This window comes from Haliotis rubra, unplaced genomic scaffold, assembly GCF_003918875.1.
Source record: "Haliotis rubra isolate DU_JTF1 unplaced genomic scaffold, ASM391887v1 Scf132, whole genome shotgun sequence".
In the NCBI taxonomy this organism is placed as follows: domain Eukaryota; kingdom Metazoa; phylum Mollusca; class Gastropoda; order Lepetellida; family Haliotidae; genus Haliotis; species Haliotis rubra.
This window is the reverse complement of record NW_025765248.1, coordinates 1,649,312-1,667,448: the sequence shown is the minus strand read 5'-3', so window position 1 is coordinate 1,667,448 and position 18,137 is coordinate 1,649,312. Positions and strand designations below refer to the sequence as shown.

The 18,137-nt window shown below is 44.9% G+C and overlaps 1 protein-coding gene across 1 annotated transcript in view; it reads left to right on the top strand.

Annotated features, from left to right (window-relative positions):
• Window positions 1-8,952: 8,952 nt before the first annotated feature.
• The window catches only part of LOC124267565, a 25,198-nt gene continuing 16,013 nt past the window's right edge, over window positions 8,953-18,137 (top strand). Inside the window, exon 1 of the mRNA XM_046702513.1 lies at window positions 8,953-9,258. Coding sequence (XP_046558469.1) covers window positions 9,030-9,258 — 229 coding nt within the window. The 5' untranslated portion in view covers window positions 8,953-9,029. The remainder of the gene's footprint in view (window positions 9,259-18,137) is intronic.

The window sequence follows — 18,137 nt, the reverse complement described above, 5'->3', positions numbered from 1 at the left end:
CGGGCATCGAACCCGGCGTTACGAGACGACGATTTATCTACTGAACTTCCCCATCACACTGCAGTTCAGATACTACTTTCACAATGGCTGAATTGAATTATTTCTCCTCTCAGAATAAAAAAAAAGTAGTGACTGTTTGGTTTGTTGGTTTGTTGATCAACGGCGAACTCAGTAATATTCCAGCTATATGGCGGCGGTGCAGCGACTAGGGTGTCCTCCTAAAAATGAAATTATTGTCTTCAGAATGGTTTCGACTTTGGAACCATCCGCCAGTGATATTGCTGTTGGACACAACTGGTCATGTCACTCGACAATTTAATTGTTACATCAGTTAGAGGAAATGGGTTGCATCTTCGGCAAGTAGACGCACTGTCAGTCTGTTGGGCTGTCCGTTTTTGTTTTGTTTTGTTTTTTGTTTTGTTTGTTTGTTTTTTTTTTGTTTTGTTTTTTGTTGTTGTTGTTTTTTGTGGGGGCTTTTTTATCTTTTCAAACTCAGACCCTCCCTCAATTTTCATTCCGATGTGAAATAAAAATAAGTTTCCGTATCTCAGTTTCCTGGACGCTGTGCAAATTTATGCCCCAATAAGACAACAGACGACAATTGCACATAAAGAGACAACTTTACCATTCTTCACCTGTGTTTATTAAGAAATTGTTCTGAAGTAATGTACCTCGAAGTTAAGACTGGTCTCAGTTTGTTAAGCGAAGGCTTGCGCACGCTTTCGACGGCGTTATTAGTCTACCTGAGAGCTCCTCGGACTGACCTACAAAATGTAAAACAACAACACCTTGAAACATGGCTGTCACAACCCAGTTCGTAATAAACTAGCGGACAAAAAACGTTATCACCGACTTCACTTGACCAAAAAATACAAACAAAGACGTTTGTGAGATTGGTCTCTGTCCACAAATGCCGCGCCATACCATGACGCTTCCTCCATCGAACGGATGCACATCTTGAACGCAGTTTGGCGCAAGTCGCTTTCCTCTACGTCGAACTCTGCCATCTTTTCTGAACCGACTAAACCAACTTTCATCTGTAAAGAACACTCTCTCCCAGTCACGTCGCTTCCACCGATGTACAGTTTGTGACCATTCCAGCCTGCGTTGACGGTGTAGACGGGTCACAGCCATTCCACTGAAGGGACGGTATTCTCGTATACCAGCCATACCAAGTCGTGGAAGGACTGTTCGTCTGCTGAAGGCGTGTCCTAGTGCTGTCGCCGTCACGAATCTGTTCCAGAGGTGGATCTGCCGGATGTAGCGGTCTTGGCCGGTGTCGTGACTCGTGGTCTTCCTGATCTTGGGCAATCTTGGGTCTGGCCTGATTGCTGGTAGCGGTTTATCAGTTTGCTGATAGTGGCCTGGTTGCTGTTGAAGGTTCATGCCAGGGGACGTTGTGAAGCCTCCATATTGGCCACATCGATCGTGCTGTCTCGTTGCGCTTGCGTAAGTCTTGGCATATTCAAAGTGAGTTGGTATTTTGGGTTGTTTTTATTTGCTTTTTGGGGTTTTTTTTGTTTTGTTTTTGCTTACTGTTTGCCTGCTGTGTCCAACATCGGTATTTATACCACTATCATGCACGTGAGTTTGAATCAACGTTTTTCACGTTTTGAAAAATGCAAGATTCGAAGGAAGTTTTCGGACAGCTAAGTTGTTGTCGTGTTATCGGGACCGTGTTGCGTTTTGGCGAATGTTTTCTGCATGGGTTGATTGGGTTCACACCCGTACCAGCGTTTTTATATTAAACAATTACTTTAAAGTAATAAATTTCTTTTGCCCGGTAGTTTATATGATAGCTGTTCTGGAACTATGGATGGCCATACGACAACGATTGTGCTGAGAAAACCTACTGTAATTTCTATTTGAATGTTCCTGAGGTGTCCAAGTAGAGCAATATGTTTATGGTATTGTCTCATAAATCCTCAGCCGTGGGTGCCATAACTTACAACGGTGCTTTTATAGGCACGTTGTCTACATGCGACGATATTCAAACGCCCATGGTTCCTTTACATACAGGCGGCTGTGTAGCCTAGTGGTTAAAGCATTCGCTCATCCCGCTTTAGACCTGGGTTCGATTCCCCACATGAGTACAATGTTTGAAGCCCGTGTCTGGAGTGATATTGTTGGCATATTGCTAAAAGTGGCGAACATAAAACTCACTTACTCCACACAGTTATCTAGGCGCTACAATAGTCGTATTTCTATGTTAGGGTACAAGTGTGACCACGGCCAATACAGCCGACTTCGTAATGTTAATTCCGTGTAAATGAATAATATCGGATGATTACGTTCTGTGCGACCCGGCAATCTTGGTAAGTGAGTGAGTTTAGTTTTACGCCGCTTTTAGCAATATCACAGCAATATCACAGCGGGGCATACCGGAAATGGGCTTCACACATTGTACCCATGTGGAGAATCGAACCCAGGACTTCGGCGTGACGAGCAAACGCTTTAACCACTAGGCTGGTGCTAGGACAGTCGTCTTGCTATGTGAAAGGTGTTACATCCATTTTGGCGTTAAGATCGCTTTGTGGAACCGGACCGTGGTCACACATTGTTACCATCTGATCCTCATTGGAGTCGGCTGTTACGGGGTACCGTTTTATTCTTCAAGTGTTGCTCCAGGGGCAAGACGCTGAATACAGACAGGTATTCAGTCTCAACATTTCGCACAAGCATCTGGAAACGTGCAAAGAACATGGTTCTTTTTTCAATCAACAAAAACAAATCTAAAAAGTAAGTGGTATTATTCTCCGTGTAATATATATTTACTTTCTTTCAGAGGAAGCCATTTCTCGCTGACGTCACCAACTCCACCTCAAAGACCCTTTCAAGAGACCAGGTAGGAAAATAGACAAGTTACAACACATCCAGTGCGAAACCTTTCACTTGTTATCGAGAACTAAGAGGCAGATTTCAGGAAAAGGTTCCGTGATTGGCAAACACCATTGTCTACGTCGACTTGTTCTGTTTTTAGCGTTGTGTTTGTATACATAACGTCTTGGTTTATTGTGTTAGACTGAAGGGACACGACAGGGCCCTGTGTATGTCTGTTTTGGGAACATAGGTCTGGACCTATCCGCAAATGCTGAGCGACCGGGCGGTTATTTCCGGGTTTGTGTGGACGTAATGGGTGTAGCGGAGCACCACTTCCCTATCGAATCAAGCTCATTTCCGGTGGAACTATTCTAGAGCGCATGCCCCTGACCATATCAACATTTCCTCACGACTACTTCACACAGACAATAGCGATCGGTGTCACACACTCACCTGATCGGTCATCTTGGGTTATATGTATGTTACAGAAAGAGAAAGAATACTGAATACAATCAAATTTGAACACCTGTGGGTCGCTCGATTATTTCCCTTGCTGAAGGAAGGTCAGGGACAACAGGGGCATGTCATCACCTGATCGTGTCCAGTAGAACCGCTTTAGAATTGATCTTTTTTGAACAGCAACTCATGCTTGTCGTAATAGGCGACTGATGGGATCTGTGGTATATGTCAGTGTGTTGGTTGTCATCGCACTCGAATTGTGTAGATCTCTGCTTTTGATATCAATCACTAGATTGTCTGGTCCAGACCAGATTATTATTTTTTATTAATGACGGCCGCCATATCACTGGAATATTGTTGAGTGCGGCGGTTAAACAACAAACACACCTGGCAGTGTTTATTATGTTCCGTCTCGTGATCGCCAGACGTACACAGGTGTCTGACACTATTAGAAACAGTTGTCGTCCAAGTAACATGTGCACCAGGAGCATGTTATGTTCATTATGAGCATGTCTCATCGTCAGAAAGTGCACAAAGAAAATATACAGTGAAAACGTGTTTCTTGACAATTTAACATGAGTCATGGAAATCTGGTGTGAATTTGTCAACTTTGGAATACCCACTTGCAGTCAATGATGTTCTTCACAGGCGTCTGTTTTTGAACTTTGCCTGCATTGTGAATATGTGTCATTGGTACTACCATTTTCTCGGACAGCACGAAACCCCGACTGTATTAAAGCAGGATCCGTTTGTACAAAGACTCTTCCATGCAGGGAAGCTTGGTTACTCCCGATTCGTTGGACCCGTGAAGATCCGGGTTAGAATTGATCTTCAGTAACCCATGCTTGTAAGAGGCGGCTAACGGGGTCACTGACTCGACAAGAGTCCCCCTTTAAGAAGACAATCACAGGTATGACAAACAACTTAAAGGAAACAGGTGGATCTTGGAAGTTCACAATACCGTACAAGCATACGTCCATCCTTTCGCCGGGAACTAGGAATTTGATAGCACTGCAAAAATATTGTTGAACATTGGCCAGAACATAGACAAGTTTTACCTGTGTTTCGCAAATGTATTGCCAACCAACATTCTTTTGTGACCATACTTTTGTATTCGCTTGGCAGCCATACAAGAAAATATTGATGTAAGGGAACAGTGGTTTATAAGGGGAGGGGCGGAGATTTTTCTACCATGAGTGTGCAAAAGTAGTGACCCTCCCACACTATTATTTTTTCACGATCTTTCGCGAAATAGTGAAGGGCAGTATTTAACATAACATTTTCTCTCTTGTAAGCAAATATATTGTATTGTCTGTATATTTAGACAATTTGATTAAATTATGTTGCATGAATAGTGATAGGAACTGCTGCATTGAAAACAAAATGTTTTGTATTCTACTCATTGTTGTTGAGGTAAACAACATTTGCGTGACCTTTTTTTTATTGTTTTGCATGTAAAGAACCGGCACAAGAAACGTCACCAACTGAACAAGGGAAACCACAAATGCACAATTAACTCTCTTGGTTTATTGTTGAGAGCGAACGTTTTACCTTTAAGAAAAAATATCGTATATTTCTTTAAGGTTTCAGGTTTGGAAGCTGGACCTTATTTTACACCAACGTTAGATTTGTGTCCACATTGTTAGCAAGCGTGTAGCGACGGTTGGGGTAGAGTTAATTTGTTCAATGTAAGCATTACGATTGTTAGCCGTATATATTCGCCGCGCATGTCTATGGATGCGACTAATTCCAACCGCAGTAAAGCAATGAGCTCTCCGCGCGTGGATGTTTTCTATGAACCACACTTATCGTCATGAAACGAGCAAATATCGCGGCTTGTGCGGCCCTCAGAAGGGTACACTTATGCTTGTAGTGACACTGGCGGTCTAGTGTTTTGTGTACAGAGCACGTCTAACGCTGTCGCAGTCTTTTGATGGGAGGCACCATGGATGTGACAATTCCCCCAGGGGACACTGATGTTTGTACAAACTAATGTGTTGGGGGGTCAGGACGTGGGGGTGATATTTATCCGGGTATGCTGTTAATCGGGTACACTCGCAAAATTTCAAGACGTGCTATTTCGTTCAATGTTCTACAAAAACAACCCGATTTGCATTACAAGTACACGTGTTTTTGAAAACAGCTATCTAGGAACATGAGGTTTGAGTAAATAATGGAATGATTGGTGAGTTGAAGACCAAGATCAATCCCACAAGTTTTTCTAATAATTGTTGTGGTTAAAGTGTAATTTGCAATAATTAAACCGTTCTTCGTGATAAAAAGTCCGTTATTGCCTTACACCTACAGAGTGAGTGAGTGAGTATGGTTTTACGCCGCTTTTAGCAATATTCCAGCAATATCACGGCGGGGGACACCGGAAATGGGCTTCACACATTGTGCCCATGTGGGAAATCGAACCCGGGTCATCGGCGTGACGAGCGAACGCTTTAATCACTAGGCTACCCCACCGCCCCTTACACCTACAGAGAGATTCAGGTCTAAACCGGGGTAAGAAATGGTCGTCAGTAACGTTTACTGGTCATTTAAGTGAGTGAGTGAGTGAGTGAAGACCTATTCTATCCCGGCATCTTCAAGGGTCGGTCATTTAAGAGGTGAGTTAGTGAGTGGGTATAGTGAGTAATATTCCAGCAATATCATGGCGTGAGACACCAGAAATTGGCTTCACAGATTGTACCCATATGGGAAATCGAACCTGGGTCTTCGGCGCGATGAGCTAACACTTCAACCACAAGGTTACCCATACCGCCAGTGGGCGACTTAACGAATCGTGTGTTAATGGTACTTGGTGGAAGTTGTGTCAACGTACATTACGGCATGAATCGTTTCTCATAATATCAATCACGGGGTTGTCCGGATTATCTATAGCCCACATACATATATACTCTCCCAAAAAAGAAACGCATATAGGAATTTCAACTGTATTTTTATGTTTATTTTGAAACATCTTGTAGGCTTTATGAGTCAAAAATGAAATATAGCGAAATTGCACACTGGGAATGCAGACTGATCTGTCTTTGGCACCAACTCGAGGAAAGTCAGTTTGAGTGTCACATGGAGACGTGTGGTGGCGCTGAAGTCAATACCTCGTGTGACCACCGTGGGCATCCAGAACTGCACGGCATCGCCTCGGCATCGAACGAATAAGTCTCAGAATCTCGTGTTGCCCAATCGCAGCCCACTCTGCCTGTAGTGCCTGTGCGAGTTGCTGAAGTGTCTGGGGCTGAGGGTTACGGCGTCGCACCCGTCTGTCCAGGGCATCCCACAGATGTTCGATCGGGTTTAAGTCCGGTGATCTTGAGGGCCAGGGGAGCACATTGATGTTGTGGTTCTGGAGGAAGTCTCTAGTGTGACGTGCTGTGTGGGGCCTGGCATTGAAACAACTCCCTCTCGCGATCAATGATTGGAAGGAGGTGTGGGCGTAGGATTTCGTCACAGTACCGTTGAGCTGTCAGGTTGCCCTGGATCATCACCAAATCACTTCTCCTACGGCAGGTGATCGCTCCCCACATCATAACACCGCCCCGGCCGAATCTGTCCACCTGGGGAACGCAAGCGTCGGAGAAACGTTCACGTCGACGTCTGTACACCCGCATTCTTCCATCGCGTCGTTCCAATAGAAATCGTGATTCATCACTGAACCAGATTCTACGCCAATTCGGTAGGTTCCAGGCCTGAACGTTGGTGCACCATTGAACTCGATGTCGACGATGTTGTTGTCGAAGCACAGGGCCAAAATAAGGTCTTCTGGCACGTAAACCAGCCTCTCTCAACCTGTTCCTGACGGTCTGTGCAGAAAGCCTCCTCAATCCGGGTATTTGTCCAGCGGTACTGGTCGCCGTAGCTGTTCGATGACGCAGGTGATGTACCCGGATGTAGCGATCCTGCGCCGCAGTGGTCCTCGAGGTCGCCCACTACGAGGGGCATCTGCTACCGCATTCTGCCGGCGATATCTCTCCCAGAGCCGTGAAATGGTGCTTTGGTGAACATTCATGCGTCGGGCAACTGCACGTTGAGACTGGCCAGCTTCAAGCAAACCAATGGCGATATGACGGTTGGCTTCACTTAGACGTGGCATTTTGCGTTCGTCAACAATATTCCAAATACAGTGAATAATCGACAGACAGCGATCAACCTTTTATACCCATCATTGAGACTATCTGATCCCCAATTTTCACGTGCATTGCATGTGAATTGTGTATTCTGTGACACTACACGCCGAAATTGAAAATCATGCTGTTAAATACGGGTATTTTACGGATGGTGCGTTTTGTTGTGATGTTTCAAAACATAAACACCATAGGACTCATAAACAGAGCAAAACCTTTTGTAAAATGAATCACGTTTTAATTCATTGCTACATGAAATTGCTATTTTCATGATGCGTTTCTTTTTTGGGAGAGTATATCAATCACGGGGTTGTCCGGATTATCCCACATATATATGGAATATTGATGTGAGCGGCAATAATTATTATTATAGGGTATTTATATAGCGCACATATCCAGGCAACTAGTGCATGCTCAAGGCGCTGGTATTTTTTCCCTCGCTCATTGGATGTCAATCTCAACGGCACATGGTATTATCAATCTCATCTCCCTGGGGAGTATACAACTCTTGCAGCCACTAGGCGCACCAAGTTATTGTGGCTTTCTCGTCCTAACGGTCACCCGGTCACAGGTGGGCTCCATCCCGACACCTCAACCTCGCTGGATCACTAGCCTGGCGCCTTAGCCAGCTCGCCCACCGCGCCCCTCAAATAAACAATAAACGCAATCCCACAAATTTCGATAATAATATTTTAACTATTTCAATATATTGTTTGTCTTTAGTGTGGACTTTACTCCCAAATTACATACCTGCCAACCCTCACGCCTTTGGCTTGAGACTCACGCTTTGATTACTAATGTCACGCTCTCACGACAAAACTGATAAATCTCACTCTGGTCCCGTCCGGGGCCTGCCGCCCTTGGAGCCCGACATCTTTTTGGTCTCTTGGAGTTGGGGTGTGTATTTAATTTTATGTCGCTTTTAGCAATATTCCAGCAATATCCCGGCGGGGACAACAGAAATGGGCTTCACACATTGTACCCTTGTGGGGAATAGAACCTGGGACTTCGGCGTAACGGGCGAACGCTTTAACCACTAGGTTACCCCGCCGCCCCTTTGGTGTTTGAATCTCTGAGAATATAACTCAAATACTGTCCAATGCGTCCTAAAACACCGTTCGCTGACTCACTTCAGATATTGACTTTGGTCGCCCTGTGTTCCAGGACGCTAGATGTTGCAGGAGATGGAGTGGAGGCAGGTGTAGACGATGTAGTTACCACCATCAGCGGTCCACTGTATATGATCATCAGGGTGCCTGTGCCCCCGCATCAGAAGACATCGAGATGCCCAGGCTGAGACAAGACTCTCGTCTGCGCTTGAGCTCGGCAAGGTCAGGCTGACCACGTGATCAAAACACTCGGCACGAGATCACCTCTGCTTCCCGCGCTCGCTGGTCGTATCTACCTCATCACGTGACAATGATGTACCGTTTGTGAAAAATCAAACGCACACCTCCCGTGCAGCGAGTAAAAAAACACGAAACCAGAACAGACCAATAGAATGGAGCCCGGCCTTTAAGTCCGCTCTATATAAACCACACGCCTGCAATTGTAGTCACACTGTACAGTGACCCAAGTGACGTAGTGTTACCTTATGGAGAAACCTGGAGAAAGTCACTGACGATGAAGTGTTCACTCGGTTTGGATTACCTGAAGACTCTAGTATGTGTGTACGTGGTGTTGTCGGTGGTAGACTGTCGTCGAGGACGGCGGGCGAAGCGTGGCAATGGCAAGTGCGGTGGGGACTCCCTAGCCGAGTACAACCTCTCCTTCTTCGGAGACTGGGCAAAAGAAGCGTTTCCCAGAATGTACCCCAAGTACAGACCCCACGCGCAGTGGTCCAAACTGTATGGTAAGTCCCGTTAGTTTGATGTATAACGATATCCTTGCAACTAGGTGAGGTGAGGTGAAATTGGGTTTTACGTCGTGCTTGAGAATATTTCGCTCATATGACGACGTGCATGCGTGTGTATGTGTATGTGCGGCTGCTTGTACTAGCCCAGACTGAAGCTGGTTTTATAGTGCTAGCCCACTGAGATAACATGCCGCAGTGAAGCATGAATACCCGCTCAGACACATTATACTGACTCCGAGCCGACCAGTCCTTGTTGTACCCATTAATGCCGAGCGCCAGGCAGGGACCAACAAGTACCATATTTTAACGTCTTTTGGTATGACGCGGTCGGGGATCGAACACGCGACCTTCCGCTCTCCGGGCGGACGCTCTAACCACTACACCACGGAGGCGGTCTGTCCTTGCAACTAGGGCTGACTATCGATACAGATCATAGAGATTGGCAATCGTTAACTAAATATCGATCGATTATCGGTTCCGAACACCAGGCTATCACGTTGTGCTGATTTGACTGGTAATTAGTGTTTTTGCTTTTAATAAAAAGCTGAATCAAAGCTTGCACTGACGTGTGATGCAAACCATGCGATATGCACATAGGGCTCAGGGTGGTATACTCCCCAGGAAGCTGGGAATGCCGATCGGGCGGGTACTGATCCGGTGACTTGGGAATAATGTAGCTCTTATGATTCTGCTTTAACGCGTGGATTTGTTGCTGAAAATATGCAAACTAACAGGAGTAGAAGTAGTAGTAGTAGTAGTAGTAGTAGTAGTAGTAGTAGTAGTAGTAGTAGATATATTGAGTGGATACATTGCATCTCAAACTCTTCAAGATGCAGATGAAGAAGGGTTGAATTAATTTCGATTCATTTTGCAGAAGAAGGCAAACTAAGGATATTACAGAATCAGTGAAATTCTTGTTGAGGTTGTCTGAACGCTGTGACTGATGTTCAGCTGAGACGCTTTGTCTGTGTAATAAGGAGAATCGTCAACTGGCATATTTCCTTCACTAATTCATTAAATAGTGTAATCGAAATTCAAATGATGGTGCCCACAACATGCTTAAGTTGATAATCACTAAATGGAACTTAAGGGGCGCATAAAATAAAACTGATAAAGTGACACTGTTGCTAAATGCCATTCAAAACCTCACTCACTGAAAGAGTCGGCAGTGTTAAAGGGGCACAGGGATCCGGTTATTTGGCTTTGTCAAAAGGAGCTCATGTGCCAGGATAACAGGGCTCTTGTCAGTTGGCAGTGTTAAAGAGCCAGAACTCCAGTCAGTCAGCAGTGTCAAAAGGAGGATGGGGATGGGGTGGCAGTGTTAAAAGAGGAATACGGTTCCGAGTCAGTCGACGGTGTTAAAGAGGAATACGGTTCCGAGTCAGTCGACGGTGTTAAAGGGGAATACGGTTCCGAGTCAGTCGATGGTGTTAAAGGGGAATACCGTTCCGAGTCAGTCGGCGGTGTTAAAGAGGAATACGGACCCTAATCATTCGACGGTGTTATATGTGAATACGGTTCCTAGTCAGTCGGCGGTGTTAAAGGGGAATACGGTTCCGAGTCAGTCGATGGTGTTAAAGGGGAATACCGTTCCGAGTCAGTCGACGGTGTTAAAGAGGAATACGGACCCTAATCATTCGACGGTGTTATATGTGAATACGGTTCCTAGTCAGTCGGCGGTGTTAAAGGGGAATACGGTTCCTAGTCATTCGGTGGTGGTAAAGGGGAATACGGACCCTAGTCAGTCGACGGTGTTATATGTGAATACGGTTCCTAGTCATTCGGCGATGTTAAAGGGGAATACGGACCCTACCTAGTCAGTCGGCGGTGTTAGAGGGGCCGGAGTTCCGATGTTAGGGAATACAGCTTCAAGTCGGCGGTGTTACAGGCCTAGATCGGCTGTGTTAAACGGGCCGGAGTTCCAGTCACAAGTGATTTCAAAGGAGAGGGCTCCAGGCAGTTGCCAGTGATAAAGGGAGAGGGCTCCAATCACTCAGCAGTGTTAATGGGGGTCATATGGGGTGGGTATATCCAAGCACTTTGCGGTACCAAGACACCAGACCATGGCCTCCAGCGTCGTGTAATCATGCACTGCATAACACATGCGAGGGTCGCTCAACACCATCTCCCGACAGACAGCTTCGGATCACAACGTTCACCTTCAGACATGTCGGCGGCAGATCTCCGCGCACCTGTGATAATCGCTGTAAAGAGTATAGACAAGAGGCGCAACTCGGTACAGAACCCAGTTGCACCAAACAGCGTTATTTCACACTTGGATCTCATTTGTCTGGGGCTGGTGACTGAGATGGGCAAAACTGCAGTGTTGTCTGAGGGCGACATGTCTCCTGGCGCAACCTGCATCATGTGATGCACCCACCACCAAACGTGAAATAACGCGTTTACGTTAAACAGCAACGCGTTATAAATTCAAAATGCACAGACTGAGTCTGCAAAGGACATTCTGCTAATGCTTAAGAGGCCCTGGGTGCCATGCATAATGAATTTATTTGTGAAAAAAATAAAATAAATAAGCTTTCGTCCTCTTTTTTTTTATTTTAGCTATCATAAGAGAAGACCGTGTGTATAAGTATTCAGTATTGATAAAATGCAGATTTTAAATACTTTTTTCCAGTCGGTAGTGTTCCATCAAAACTGGCTGCACGTGACTCCGCTACACGTGATTCACAAACTGACGGTAGTCTGACGATCAAGTGCGAACTCGGCACAGCATCATAGCTATTTTGAACAACACACAGTTGTACGCCCACTTACCTGGAAATCACAGAAAAAATGTTTAAATTTCAAGAATTCCATTTTTTCATCGGATCCAGCCGCTTTTAGCGCTGTTTCAATTTCAATGTTTTGTTGAAGTGAAGGTGCACCGAAAACCTCACGTATGTTGATGCTGGTTTAGCAAATCAGCATACGAGTCAGACAATGAGAGGCTGTATAAGGCCCGTCTATGCACTCCATGTGAAGGGCAATGAACGCTCTAAGTGTTTGCAAACAGTCCTTTTTTCATCATCTGTGTGTGCATGTTACCTGCATGCAGTTGACCCATTGCACCCCAAACATTTATGGCCGCCTCTCCTTGTCCCCTCAACCGAAGGTCGTTCCATCTTGCCGCGAAATTTGGTGTCGCTGATATTATTGTCGTATTCACGTAGGGTTCAGTACGCCCGTTTGCCTGCAATTTATCACGCGCAATGTCACAATTATTCCACACGGATTTAGGTGTTTGTGACACCGGCCTTAAAATGCACTGTCGACATATTGACATCCCTTAAAAATGTACTGTCGCCAGTATGCCACCGGGGCGGTGTGATAGCCAAGTGGGTAAAGGCGTTGGCTTGTCACGCCGAAGGCTCGCGTTCGATTCCCGACATGGGTACAATGTGTGAAGCCCATTTCTGGTGTCTCCCGCCGTGATATTGCTGGAATATTGCTAAAAAGAGGTATAAAACCACATTCACTCACTCACTCATTATGACACCTCTTTTGAAAGTGCAAGGTGGCATAATGACACCTGCCTGAAAAGTCCACTGTCGACATAATGCCGCCTCTCTTGCCAGTTCACTGGTTACATGACACCTACCTACAAGTGCTCAGTCGACAAAGTGATACTTCTCATGAAGTGCACCGTCATAGTGATGCCTGTTTTAAGAGCACTCTTGAAGGCAACGTCTGTTTTGCACCGTCAGCGGAATGATACCCTCAGTAGATACATACCGTCGATATCATCATCCCCAAAATAGTAATTCCTTGAAACGCAGGCTGTCGATTCGAGTTACAGACACACATCCGCCAGAATTCCCAATTTGCAATTTGTCCCCATCGTCGTATCAGCCAATCAAGTGTTGGTTGGTTGGTTGGTTTTGTCGTTTAACGCCGCACTCAGCAATATTCCAGCTATATGGCGGCGGTCTGTAAATAATCGAATCTGGACCAGACAATCCAGTGATCAACAGCATGAACATCGATCTACACGAATCAAATGTTCGGGCTGGGCGACTTTGTTGAATGCGTATATTTGTACCTTTGTGATGCTCATGGCATCAGTCACTTGTTTTTGTGACGTGACTCGATTGTTTGGTCGCCGTATCACAATATTGCTGAATCCGACGTTAAACAGGGACGAAAGTTTAAAGGCACACTGTCGATCACAGCTTAACAAACTTACCGTCGCATTCTTATTGGAATGACTGCATCATGACTGCGGTGTTTAGGACGCTTTGGACATTTCTTGTGTTATAATCGAGCTTCCAACCCCAAGGGGGAGATGGGGTAGCCTAGTGGTTAAAGCGTTCGCTCGTCACGCAGAAGGACCGGCTTCGATCCCAACATGGGTACAATGTGTGAAGCCCATGTCTGGTGTCCCCCGCCGTGATATTGCTGGAATATTGCTAAAAGCGGTGTAAAACTAAACTCACTCGAATCACAATTAGCCTCAAATATGTTTCTTGGTTTGTCAGCACTATGAATTTCACCAACGTCTGAGAACAACAACATTACTTCGGGCTTTCCTCCCACATTAAACAGTCACGCCGGATATAATTGGAATATTTAAAAGCTGCGTTAAAACACAACTCACTCATCCACTGTCGACTAAAAGCATGAAACATTAAAGGTATTCTCCTAGTGCATTATGACAAATAAAGGGCATTGATACGTCAGTGTGTTCGCATACTAACACGTGTCCATGCCTTCAGTCGAAACCTAACCAGGTACCTGATAGGGTGACGATTCGTCACATCACTCCAATCAGTGTTTAAATACACTATTTACAGAGCCCATGAAAACGGAGTTTACGGTATATAGAAAGCCTAGCATAGTATGCGCAAACTCAATTTTTAAAAGAAGTCAGTTTAACAATGTCTGAGTCGGCTAAAAATGTCCGTACACCTGTAAATCACTTTTAGCGCATGTGCGAGATACGTGCCGTCGAGGACGCTAGGGGGATTATCCGGTGCCTCTTCCCGCCCTGCCAACGTCAGTGTCAACATTACTCGCCAGAGACCCACTGGCAACATAAGTATTATAATAAGTGTTTAGGGGAATGTCATTCATAGGTGCACCGCCTCGTGTTAATACCAAGGCAGCCAATGAAACTGCGCGATGCGGGATTACCTGGGCGTGAGGTCCACGGTGCACCTGTACATATGATGCATAAAATAATAATAATAATAATAATAACAACGTCAAAAATGATCATGCAAGGGTTCATATGATTCTTTAAGGAAGTCATCATCGGATAATAATCAACAACAAACGCGATAATAATTATAGACGTTTTCGAATTAATGTGCAGTGACTGATAAAGTCTTGTGGCTATACCATGGTTTAAGCAAACACATTATCCATTAAGTCTTCCCATCGCTACCATTAACCAATTAATGACATATTGTATTTCTAGTATGGTATACTATTCAACAGAAGTGAAAGAACGCCCGATCCTTCATACCGCTATAGTTAATCTGTTATGCCATATAAAAGCGTGTGTTCTGTAACATTATTTGAGTAGTATATATCCTTGCGATTAGCTGATTCGGCGACAAGCGGATTCGGGTGGTCAGGCTCGCAGACTTGGTTAACACATGTCATCGTATCCCAACTGCTATCGATGCCCACGCTGTTGATCACTGGATTGTCTGGTCCAGACTCGATTATTTACAGACCGCCGCAATGTAGCTGGAATATTGCTGAGTGCGGCGTTAAGCAACAAACACACCAATGTATACCCGTAGCACACATTCCTTGGTAACTGGTATATTTTCAAATATGTCTGTACTTAATTCATAATCATATATGTCCTTCTTAAAATACGTTTAGCTTCATGTCCAGCAGGCAATGTTTTCCACGCCAGGACTCGGTGACCGTGAGCCCATGATCCTCCCCGTAAAGTCCACCCAGTGAGTGTCCGAACGGTAAACACGTTCACAGCCTGCAAATAGCAGCCTTACATTTTTCTGTCTGTTTTTAGACTGACTTGAGTCTATTTCTGTTAAAGGTTGTAAAGGTATTAATCCGCGTGTAATCCGCATCGCGCCGAAGTACCTGCATGTAATCTTCCGCGTGGTAGTGTTACCCGCCTGGTCTGTTTGTCGCTCTCGTGTACGCGGGAGGTAGACACTGTCGCCCACTCAAATAAACCATAAGGTCCTCTTTCATAATTCCTTTCATTTCGACAATGTTTGAACGTTTTTGTGAATAGCCATGATGTCGCCTAGCAACACTGGTTTAGACAGTGAGTCATGAGACATCAGATTCAAGTTTATTGTATCTTTCCTACATTGTCATGTCATTCTTGTTTGGTTAATGAATCACACAGATCTCTTATTCAAGATAGACAACTTTATGGTTTATCAAGACTGTTTGATCTCATTGTTAGCTGTCCACAGAGGGTACGGTGAATGAGTTGGGGTTACGCGTTGTACCTTCTGGGAAAGAAACCCGGACCTTAGGTATGACAGGCGAACGATTTACCACGGAGCCACCTTATTGCTGATGACGTCAAAAACATAGACAGTATAGTATTAAACGTCCAATGGCCTCTTTCACAAAGCGATTTTAGCGTAACGACTGTCGTAACTCCTGGACTTGTCGTTACGATGGTCGAATTCCAGAGCTTGGTCCATTTTCACAGCAAGTCCCTTTGGTTTAATCAAATTGGTGCTGCACCGGCCGGCCGGTCCAAGGCGTCAACATTCCCTTTGTATTATTATCCCCCTTTGTCGCACCAGGAACCGCTGATCGTGGGTTAATTTCATATTATTATTGCATATTGCCTTTAGTTTGTCCGCACCGTGTTCACTGAATTAACTACGTGGCACGCGTCACTAAGGCCTTTCCTCCGACTTTTATTCAAAACGTTTGATACCGTTTAGACGTTTTTTCTTCAAAACGACGTAAAATCAAACTCACAAACGCATCAAGGGGGCAACGCTAACAGCCTTCCCTGTGATTTCCAGCCTCATTTTATTGTATCCCAGTGATGTAAATGAAATATATTGTCAAAATGGCGTTAATCAAGACACCTTCGCCATCGCAACATCAAAGGTAAAATAAGTGGACTTGTGTCGTGTCGATCCTCTACCGCACAAGGGGCGGTGGGGTAGCTTAGTGGTTAAAGCTTCCGTTCGTCACGCCGAAGACCAGGCTACGATTCCCAACTTGGGTACAAAGTGTGAAGCCCATTACTGGTGTCCCCCGCCGTGATATTGCTGGAATATTGCTACAAGCGGCGTAAAACCCAACTCACTCACTCTTCAACACAAACCTGTAAAACAAGCGTAAAACACAATGTCTCACAGCTAATGTTCCACTTCCCGACCACAGAGATTTCAGCTGTCAAAATTCGCGCAAGTATGCTACCTGAGACACCTAAAACTGTGCTTTGGCCAAGTAAAAATAAAACGATGATAGTCCTCTTTGACAAGCAGACTTGAAGGCCTCAGTTCTGAACCAGTTCCCAGTGTTTACAAGTGGATATATATAAGACCTGTATAAAACTGACTAAGACTGTTACCATGGTAAACATGTCTGATTTGTTCATCAGGACTAGCCACAAACTAGTTAAATAAACCTTCTCCTAGTCCACATGACTAGTCTTGATTAAAAGTGTTTCTAAGGCCGAAAAACTCACAACAACACCCGGGTCGGCGGGGTAGCCTTGTGGTTAAAGCGTTGGCTCGTCACGCCGAAGACCCGGGTTCGATTCCCCACATGGGCACAATGTGTGAAGCCCATTTCTGGTGTCCCCCGTCGTGATATTGCTGGAATATTGCTAAAAGCGGCGTAAAACTAAACTCAGTCAGTCAGTCACAACAACACCCGATACACTCATGAGCACGCTGATCTGGGAATTCTCTATACACAAAATGGCTTACGTTATGGTGAAAATGTGTTTGTCATTGACGTCAATCCAACGAATTATAATTTCTGATGAAGTGATAGAATAATACACACATCAAATAAGTTCATTTACCTCTATCGAAGCCAGATAAGCAAACATTCATGATTCGTGTATTTTCGTATTTGCTCAATCAGCGAAACCCAATTCCTCGTTGGTGGATGAGAGTACTGGAGGACACTTCAAGGTCACAGCCACACGTGTCGTCGTTTAAACCTGCTGAGGTCTGCATTAGGCCACATCAACGTCATTATCTCCACCAGGGTCATGAGCCACATTATTAAGAGCTTTTTAGAACTGTTGTAGAAACTATAAAAAGCAGAGGCCATGTCCGGTGTGGGGGAGATTAGTATTGTAATCCCAGTGCCATTCGTCAAGATCTGACTGGTTGCGCTGTTTTTGTAGTTTTGCAGTTTTCTCGAAACTCATAACGCCCTTTTAAAAACAAACATTTGGGCTCAGGATGGTGAAAATGATAGGTGCATATCAGCTGATTTGTCCTGATCTGGCCTATTTCCTTTTCATACATTATGACAGTTTATATTGTAATCACAGAAGCTTGTACAACAATACAACGCGACGGATGTCATCTGCGGTTGGGGCTATTTTAAGACTGTTCTTTCCTGTCCGGAAACAAATCAAAACAGAAATATTGTTCTTCCACGTGCAGCTCGTTTTTGTGTTTGTGTCTGAACTAAGTATATGACCTTATTTGACCTCTAAGGTCAAACGGAGTCCTTTGTAACACGAGATGTAGGGTTATGTTGCGCAGCGCCTTCTAACAATGAAACCAGTTTGCATCCTTGATGAATCACTAGGGACTGAATGGTCGGATATTCTCGACAGCCGCTCCGCTGCCCGCGGTTTTTACACTCACGTGATTGTGGTTAAGAAAACGTGAGTGTGTAATCATTTCTTACCGGTGTGAGCGTTCTGTTCGCGATTTGCTTATCTGTACTAACAA